The 9,592-nt window shown below is 38.2% G+C and overlaps 2 protein-coding genes across 4 annotated transcripts; both read right to left on the bottom strand.

Annotated features, from left to right (window-relative positions):
• Nucleotides 1-151: 151 nt before the first annotated feature.
• LOC148216989 (uncharacterized) lies at nucleotides 152-2,728 on the bottom strand. The gene is given in 3 exon segments (XM_088149989.1): nucleotides 152-267; nucleotides 270-343; nucleotides 2,718-2,728. Coding segments are annotated over 3 exon segments (201 nt in total).
• LOC148216988 (uncharacterized) lies at nucleotides 186-7,888 on the bottom strand. 3 transcript variants are annotated; one of them, XM_088134588.1, is made up of 3 exons: nucleotides 7,765-7,888; nucleotides 2,718-2,951; nucleotides 186-319 (listed from the first exon to the last, which is right to left on the bottom strand). In XM_088134588.1, the coding sequence occupies exon 2, from the start codon at nucleotides 2,935-2,937 to the stop codon at nucleotides 2,746-2,748; it is 192 nt and encodes a 63-aa protein (XP_087990714.1). In that variant the 5' UTR covers nucleotides 2,938-2,951; nucleotides 7,765-7,888; the 3' UTR covers nucleotides 186-319; nucleotides 2,718-2,745. The 3 variants fall into 3 exon arrangements, with proteins under 3 accessions (XP_087990714.1, XP_087990699.1, XP_087990707.1); XM_088134573.1 differs by having other exon boundaries at nucleotides 207-343; XM_088134581.1 differs by having other exon boundaries at nucleotides 207-343; nucleotides 7,734-7,862.
• Nucleotides 7,889-9,592: the final 1,704 nt, after the last annotated feature.

Below are 9,592 nucleotides of genomic sequence, written 5' to 3'. Positions count from 1 at the left end.
TTCCATTTCTACAAAATAGTTTTTAATCATCATTATACATAGGCATGCAAGACCTTGGGTTTTCTTTGCAGACAATGACACAACAAAGGGATGTAATAGCACCTATCTGACGTTAAACGGCGTGATCAATGTGATGATTGCCAAAGCTGCTTCATTCAACAAGATCTTCTGAGTTAATTTCCATGCCCAGTTTGGCAGAAAGCTTTGCTGCTTTTTGTAGATGGTAAATCCCAACATTGGCACCAATGAATAAAAATCCAGCATGGGCAGCCAATTCCTACTACGCCAGCTGCCTTTCATCTCTTTTGCCAATGGAGATCTATAATAAATAAGGGAGATATACCTATAATAAGAAAAGAACAGAAATTTCATAATACTATAATCAAAAAGTATACATTTATTAAGACAACTTATTTCAGTGAAAACTGTTGGCAAACAACAAGCCATATCTGAAAATTATGGTATAATCATAGACTGAATATTCTGCATGGTTGAAAACACTGAAACAATTTGCCAACTCATATTACTGCACCATAATCTCTTATATAAGCATAATGCAGAAAAAATACCACTAACTGTGGGCAGTCAAGGATTTTTGCCAATAAAGCACTCAAACTTTGATTGTATACAGAGATTTATTTCTTCTAGGTTTTGAGGTATACAGATGAAAGTGGTATGTTTACACATTTTCTCAGCTCAAATCTTATCAAGGCAACTCCTTCTAAGCAGATTAGTGATATTTAAAATATTTTCACATATTTGACATTAATTCAAGCTTTATTGGAAAAGATATGTGTCAAATGTAAGAAACTCCAGATTTCATTGTATTAAAGAACAGCATATATAATAAAAAGGTTATAGCCACATTCTAGATAAATGATCTTAGGGTATGCAACTGAATGATACAATTTTCAGGTACATGAAATGTCCTTTTTGAGGGAAAACTACAGGTTTAACAAGCTAAAGAGAAATTATGAAAGGCAAGATTCTTCTCCATGAATGTTTTGGGGTTTTTTTTGACTGACTAATTCTGTGCCAGATGTTTCACACATTGTTTTCCAATAACTGCCCCAGGAGTCCTTGGCAGGAAAATCTAAATTTTGGTGGGTTGGGGAGAAGGCTTCAGCTTTTGCAATCAGAATGAAATAAATAGTGCAACTGCCTACAGGTATCTGTTATAACATAAGCCTGAGCACCAGTATAAACCTGGAAACCGTTCAAGCACAGGCAGTGAAAAGGACACTCAAAACCAACTGAGGTATCCACGTAGTGCCAGAAGGCCTAAGTGTCATTCTAACCTGGAATTAAAAAGCCCATACATAAGGGACCACAATGTATGGGTGACATATGCATGATAAATGTCCTATATGTCATGGAATATTCTGTCTTTTCTTGATGTTAGACTGTGGTTTTCAAAACACCATATGGTGATAGAAGATTACAGCATTGCAGATAGGTCCCGGGTAAGAATGGGATCTGGGTCATCAAGGGCATTTAATTTATTAGTAAAGGAAAATAATCACTGAAGCTTACAGACACAGGCGGGTTAAGAAAAAAACATTATTTTGAACAAGGGCATAGATACAAATTTTGCTTTAATGAGTTCAGAGTGTGTGCTGTTATTAATGATGCTCAAAAGCTGCATTTGTAAAAGCTCTGCCAAGTAACAGATGAACTGCAGCTGCTCTGCATCACAGGCACAATATTGCTCGAACCTGGTTCTGCTACATGTACAAAAATTGTGGACTGATGAAAAATGATACAGCTGATAAATTCAACCAGCTGGGAAAGTACACTGAATATGCATAATTGATGCATATATATTTATGTGTGTGTGTGTGTGAGAGAGAGAGAAAGAGAGAGAGAGAGAGGAGGAGGAGAGGGAGTAGGGAGAGAGAATATGTCAAATCCATGTTCAGTTTATGGCCACAACCATTATAAAGAGATCATGGAAAAGAAAATGCAGTCAGATTCTCAAGGAATCCAGTTACCCATCTCTGCTTTAATGAGGCTAAAACATTGCCATGGGATATCAAACTATCTAATTTTCACAGAGAAAAAGGAAGACCATCAATATTGGGGTTGTTTCTTCCTATAGGATTCTTGCCTAATCTTATAATGGGATCCTGGCCACAGCACTGCAAATTACAACATATTATCTTACATTTGTACCCATTTTGAGTATTTAAAATTCTATGTTTTAAAGCTCCTTCCCACAATTCTATATTGCATTGTATTTTTGCTCTGAGAAGGGGATGAGATTCAGAGAGAACAGATGGCTTAAGGCCAATTAATGAGTTCCTGGCAGAGGCAACATCTCCAGATCAGAAAGCCCCTGGTTCAGCTCAGTTTTAACATAGTAACAAAAATAATCCTCATTTTCCAAGGGAAAATCCTGTGCCAGGCCAGCAAAGCAGATCCTTAGCTGTCTGCTTGCCAATTCACTTCTTAGTCTTAGGATTTACTCCCAGAAGTTGCGATGTTGACATTTATGCCTATGTTAGGAAGGCTAGCTTATGATTTGACACTAAGGGCTATCTATTGTGGACCATTATTACGGCATCTACAGAGAGGCTCCAGACTGCAGTTCTGCAGAAAGAAGCATAAATTCCATAAGAACAGAGTGTGGGAAATGAAAGAGATCAGACCTGTTCATCAACATTTCCTTTGATTTAGGTTGGCTGAATGGTTGTATTTTTGCTGCCACAGGAACTTACCTTTTAATCATTCTGCAGCAGTGTACAACTATTTCTCTTTATTTTCTTTCTCCTGATCCAGCACATATCTCACAATGTCAGACTCTTCAAAAAAGTCCTCTCTCTTTGGTTGAAAAAGGGGATTGGACTTCATTTTATACCAGCCCCAATGTATCAGTACCATGCCAACTCCTGTAACGATGAAAACTCGGTAGTTCTTCCAAATGTTTCTAAGGCCCATGTGCAGGTCACTACCTATGCAAAGAAGTTGAGATGTTTGAGCATGTTCTACTTAATCAAATGATATCACTCAGATCATCATCATCATCATCATCATCATCATCATCATCATATTATATAACAAGTTCGTATTTTGATAGTTTGATGATACTAACAATATTCTTTCTCTCAGAAATAAGTGCCATAAATATTGGGAAGACTTGCTTCTAAAGACATTAATGACAACAGGTGACTTATGCTGCAACATTACGCATAAAAGGCCAAATCAGGTCTCTCATGATGAATAACCAGAACTATACTGGGCTACAGTCATTTGACTAGGAAAGATATTCTGCACCACTCCTCAGAACATATCTTCTTTCTTTTGCAAACGAGAAATATAGTGTAAAGCTGCCTACTTCAACTTAGTGCCTGCCAAATATGCTGGGCTTCAGTGCTCACAATGCTCTGAGAACACAGCACAGAAGCCTGGCATATCAGGAAGTGTGGTCTTGCATCCTTCTCCCTGGGAACTTTCAGGTGAAGATTTTTGGAAACTGGGTAATTTGGTCATAATGGACATTCAGGGACATGAATTGCAATGTATAGTTTAAAATGTTAAGGCCCACAGAATTTTCCCATCTAAATGAAAACAAGGCTTCCACTGGTATCCTATATCCCCCACCCCCTTTGATTGCTGAAAGGTTTAATGGGGGGAAATAAACTGTGGCAAAAGTTTCTGCTGCACCAATAAAGCATTCTGTGAGCAGAAAGATGCTACAAACTAGGGCTGTGCTGCAATCTTGATTCAAAGGGCAAAATGTGATTTGTGATGCACAGATGTCCACACAGCACCTGCTGGGACCACCTTAAAGCATCTTTATCTTTTCCTGGGTTTGCATGACTGCCCTCAATAGCAGCACTGTCTGGGAGAAAGACACATCTCAGGTTAAGACAGTGTTGTCCAAACTTGGCCACTTTAAGATGAGTGGACTTCAACTCCCAAAATTCCCCAGCCAACATGGCTGGCTGGGGAATTCTGGGAGTTGAAGTCCACTCATCTTAAAGTGGCCAAGTTTGGACAACACTGGGTTAAGGTTTCCAGCAGGTGTTACGTATGCACCTACAGGTGCTTTGAACAACATTTTGCATTTTGAATCAGAATCGCTGCCCTGCCCATCTGCAAAAAGTTCTCCTGCTAGTGATTTCAAAAATAAGCCAAAAATGGACATTTCAGAATTAGATTGGTGCTGGCTTGCACGTGCTGGATCCAAAACTGCCATGACAGCTGCCAGATCTAGACTGTTACCTTTGCTAGCCTAGTAAGAAAATTTTCTCTTTGTTAAAGGTATAGGGAAACTAAACAAATTTTCCAACAGGGGAAAAAAGAAGAAAAAATACCCCTTCCAACCTGGCCAGCACAAGCTGAGCAGACTGTTTACAGAGCAGTAGATCACCACATCACTCTATCTCTCCAGCCTATTTAAAATGTAAATGTTAATTTTAAAAAATCAATTACATTAAGCTGCAATTCTATACCCATGTATCTGGAACTAAGTCCTATTGAACTCAATGAGACCACTTTCTAAGTTAACACGCATGGGACTGCACTTCAAACAAAAACTAAAAAAACCCCTTGATTTAAAATAAAATCTGCTTTTTATGTAAAACATGTATACACTTATGAATCGTCTATTACAATTAAGACTTTTTTTTGCTGAAGAACAGTATTAGAGAGGAGGCTAATTTATAAAAATTAACATGCATATTTAAAGTACAATCTATATATAGTTAAAACATTTTACACCCAACTGACTTCAAAGGGAGAATAATACATAATTATATGTATATAATTGTTACAGCAAAATAATTAGTATATGTCTTCCTGCTCAGAAATTATACACCAATTTGGAAACGAATTTAATTCAATTATTTAAATCAGCATATTTTTATTGGGGAGGAAATTAATTATAAACATATAAGCATATAAACAGAAGTTGAACCTGGTCTTCCTCAGTGTGGATTTTGGCTAGTTGAATTATTCTGCAGATCAAGACGAACTTCACAGATTCTCCCCTTCATCTCATACCTCTCCCCCATGATCAGCTCCAGAGGCCTCTGGGGCACAGAGAGAAAACCCCTCACTTCTTCTACCAAAAAGTTCATTGGGTGAAAGGAGTACTTCCATTTAAGAACACCAAGTCTGGATCTAATCCACTGCATTGATGTGAGATGGGTTGTGCAGGAAGGCAGGTGGACATTAAATATAATATAGCATGCATAGAGGATACCTACATGGGAAAAACTACATGTTTTACTATTGCTTCTGACCCAGCAAATAATGTGCACTGCACAGAAGTCTGCTTCTACATGTGGATTTATTGATTTGCATTAAAGTGACTCTATTTTGCACCTGGAAAGACGTTCTGCTTGCTTAAAACGTCATATTAAAAAAAACAATTCCTCAGGATCAAAATGGCTTCCTCTAGAAGTTAGCAAATGCCATTCTGAGGAAATAAGGAGATATCAAAATGTTTTAAGATATGTGCATGTATACACACACACATACTTCCTTACCCAAAACAGCACACCCCCAGTTATTTCAATATCTATTACTAGTAACTGGAAATGACAAGTGACCGATTATGAACACGAGAAGCCAAGCAAGGCAATAATCTCACTCGCTTTGACTTTTGGATACTAGATTATTTGTAATTATTTCATTTTGTCATGTTAAATATTCAAATTATACCAATAAAGAAATAAATTATCATGTAGCTAATTTCAACATTTGGCTACCTCCAAAGTTTCTCTTCATCTTTAGTCAGCAATTAGATGACTCATTAGGCATTCTACATGGGAGTAAAGGATGGGAGTCTTTAGCAGATCGCTTGCTTTATCCGGAGGGGTGCTCCATCTAGTTCAGAAGCTAACTGGGCAGAATTTTAAATCAAGTAGCCAGCTTCCACACATAGAAGAGACATCTTGTTGCAGACAGTTGTTGTTTACACTTGGAGAGCCACAAGAACAATGTGGGGGTAGAGCTCATGTGCTCATCCCTCCTACTGTCTCCAAATGTGGAGGATACACTTGCTCTGAAACACCCAGGGTTAATATCAGGCCTAGGGCTGAATGACATATTGACTGTTATCTGGGTTGCACCATTTCAGATTGCAAGTAGGGACTCCTCAAACCAGCTATCTGAAAAACTGCTGCATCTATTCAACTGTGTCTAGGGTGGGCCTTGAAGCTGAGCTATGTCATCGAACAAGGAGAGTGGAATATTGGCAAGTGACATGACATTGACTGGGCCATTAAGAGAATTTTAAGCTTTTGTTCAAGCTGCTTTTGGTTAAGCTTAACACACTGTGATTTCATCTGAGGTTTTTATAGCTTGCTTATTTATTTTGTATAGTAAAATCTCCTCTGAATCAAGCTTTACTTTTGGTGACTACAAGTCCATGTTGTTTTTGTAGTTGCCATTGCCTTCTTCCCATTTGTTTTTTTACTTTCATGCTCTGATCTATAGTTCTGGTATATCCTGATGGTCTCCCATTCAAATATTAAGCAGATCTGATCCTATTTAGTTTTTGGAGCTCAGTCTTGGTTAGTTGGGTACTGTCACTTAGATGGACTTTTACACTGTAAAGCATGCTGTAATCTGCTCTGTGACAGATTCTGTATCCTGAAAAATGGTCTAGTAATTACAGGAAACAAAAAGTAAATAGAAAAGTTAATTATTTTTTTCATTTATTCAACAAAAATTAAACAGCAAGCATCATGATCTCAGAGAAACAGACTCACTGGGTCCATCAAAGGAAAATCTTTCTCATACTTTCCGTACATTCTTCAGTATGAAACAGAGATCCTGCTCTCTGAGCTATACTCACATAGCCTGGTTTTAATGTTTATGTGTCACTGTGATGAAATTAACATATTGGGTAAGACGAACAAAATCTAGCCTCAAAATCTCTACTTAGTGTCAGTGTGTCTTAAGCTGCATTTTTGTTTTAGGATCACATGTACAGGAGAGGAGAAAGAAAATTATTTAGGCCATCCTGCTCCTTTGGGAAACAATGGGAAGATAGTCCCACATAAAGAGATAAATGCCATTATGAATTCCCGGCCAATGGAGGGTGATGTTTTGTTTTGAGCTGCTTGTCATGAAGTCTAAGAGCAAACAGTGAATAGTTACTTATTACACGATGTGTCATACTTTTAAATAATGGGAAAACATCGGAAGGAGTCTCCTGATCCAGCACAACTAATTTCCCTGACCATCCTTTCCTATCTCTGATGGTTACTTTCACTGAACAACTAGGATTTAGGTTCAAGATTTCAGCTAAAAAGCTGAGCCAAATTAAAAAAAAAAAATTAAAAATTCCAGCGTACCATTCACCATCTATGCCCAAAATTTCTAGACGGAGTTGAAGAGGTTATTTATTCCCAGCTCCTTATTTGTGTGAAAACATATGTAAGCGTAAGTTTCAGTAAAAATGAATCTAATGAATTGTCCTGCGGGTCAGTAATTGGGAATAAGTAGTCCACTTTAGCATCTTGATAGTTACATCAAAGAAGAGAATTCATCTAAATAAGTCAGCTTTCATCCGACTACTTTAAAATGCTGTACGATCGGATTCCAAAAGTTGGGAGGAGGAGGAGGAGGGAAGTGTCTGCAATTGTTTCCCAACCCCGGAATTTAATAAGGAAGAATTACTTAACTTCCCGTTCATTCCTTAGCACCCCGTTTTCCTTTTGGGATGAGATGCAGGTGCTCCTACTTTTTCCCCCTGAGAGAAAAAAATAATTGTCACCCACCCTTTCCCGAAAATGCATTCCCGCCCAATACCTCTCTTTTGCGTTGCAGCACGGGAATGCAAAACGCTCTAGAACTGGACGGTCCTTGTGCCCTTCAAGCTTTCACTCTTCAGCCCTTCCGGAAATGGAACCGAAAGTCTGAGACTACAAATCCCAAGATACACCGCAAGATTAAAAAAAAAAAGACCTACGGCTAAGTCGAGGTCTCGATGCATCCTGGCAGTTGTAGTTCAGGCGAAGCGGAAATGCAGAAAAAAACGTCCTCTTTCATACGGAGCGGCGTATCGGCTATTGCAATTAACCGGAAAAACCACAAGGGGGAGAACATTTAATTTGAATGGAGGCGTGAATTTAGGATTAGTCCCAAACGTTCCCTATTGTTAATCACAGATGCCTTTTATTAATCTGACAGTATTTCCCACTACTATGGAATAGATTAATGATTCATTAAAAGACACGCATATGTTCTTATGTATATTAAAGACCTCGGTTTAAGTGGAGCAGCACCTCAAGCAGAGAAGGGCAAGTAAACAGAAACAGATGTGCCAGATTGGAGGGATTTGACCCATGAGTTATCTGTCCCCGTTAAAATCTTTTTGAAATATTTATCGGTGTTTACTTCGTCAGATCCAGTAGGTTATTGCTTGGAAAAGGCCATAATTTTTGAAATTAACGCATTTCAATTGAATTATGCAAGCAGGTGTTTTAAATATTCAAAAATAGAAATTAATACTTGCCCTTATGTAATGAAAATGTTTAATACTTTATTAGTCTTTCTTTTGTCTATTTTGTTGAACTCCTTGACTAGATGCGCATACTGGACTGAGCTATGATTTATTTAACCAAGGTTTACAGAAAAACCATGATGGACTGGAGTCACACAATAAGCAGTAAGATTTATACATTCTAACACATGAGGACAAACAGGACATCAAGTCCAAATCAAATAATAGTTTACGGGGTAAGAAGATGTCTTTCTCTGAAAAACAGAACACCCACATTAGGCTAAAATGTGTTTGGCTAGCTTGCATAAACCCAGCCAGGGTGGTTAGTTGATGATTCAGTATGGTGAATCCAACCACTGGGTAATTCAGTATACCATGGAAACCCAGTGACACAAGTATAATATATACTGATCTGGGAATAAGCCCCCTACTACAGTATACATTTACATTTGAGTAAATATTATGAAAAACAGGGTGAGACATTTCAAGTAGCCTCGCAAGGTCCTACAAACCGAACGGCTAACACAATTTACATAACACGCTGAACTAGAAACCACGGTTAATAAATCTCCAGTGCTTATCCCAAAACCAATAAAACTCCATGATGTACTAGCCTGTATTCGTTATGTATGAATCAGGCCTTCGTATCAAGTTATAATAGGACTGGTTTGTTTTGGCATGTTGTAGGAACACAGCCACGGTTATTCAGAGTTTAACGCAGGAGCGGGCTCTCTTTCTGTAGCCAAGGCATCCTTAGTATTTTTGGGGTGCTAGCTAACAATAAACCCCTCAAGTTTTTCTATTGAAAACAGTATTTTTCAGCATATTAAGTAAGACATTATTTTGAGCCACAACACCCTTGCCTAAGATAGATAGATAGATAACTCTTGCATATTATCTTCTCCTAAGTCATACTTCAGCCCCGACACGCGATTCTACGCAGTTTGAACAGCCATTTTTTTGGTACGTCTGAAAGAACACACAGTACACGCGACCTGCTTTCCCCTGACGTATCAGAAAGATTCGAAGGCTGGAAAATACCGTATAAAGGCTATTGGCTGTCTCCCGTCACGTGATATGGATGAGCCAATCCACGCTTCCGGATGTCTCCTTTTCAAATTTTTTTAAATCACA

This window comes from Python bivittatus, unplaced genomic scaffold, assembly GCF_059951505.1.
Source record: "Python bivittatus isolate LINGU-HERP-01145 unplaced genomic scaffold, Pbiv_v1 ctg000020_np1212, whole genome shotgun sequence".
NCBI classification, from domain to species: domain Eukaryota; kingdom Metazoa; phylum Chordata; class Lepidosauria; order Squamata; family Pythonidae; genus Python; species Python bivittatus.
Note: the sequence above shows the minus strand (reverse complement) of the source record. Positions and strands in the feature narration are given on the sequence as shown.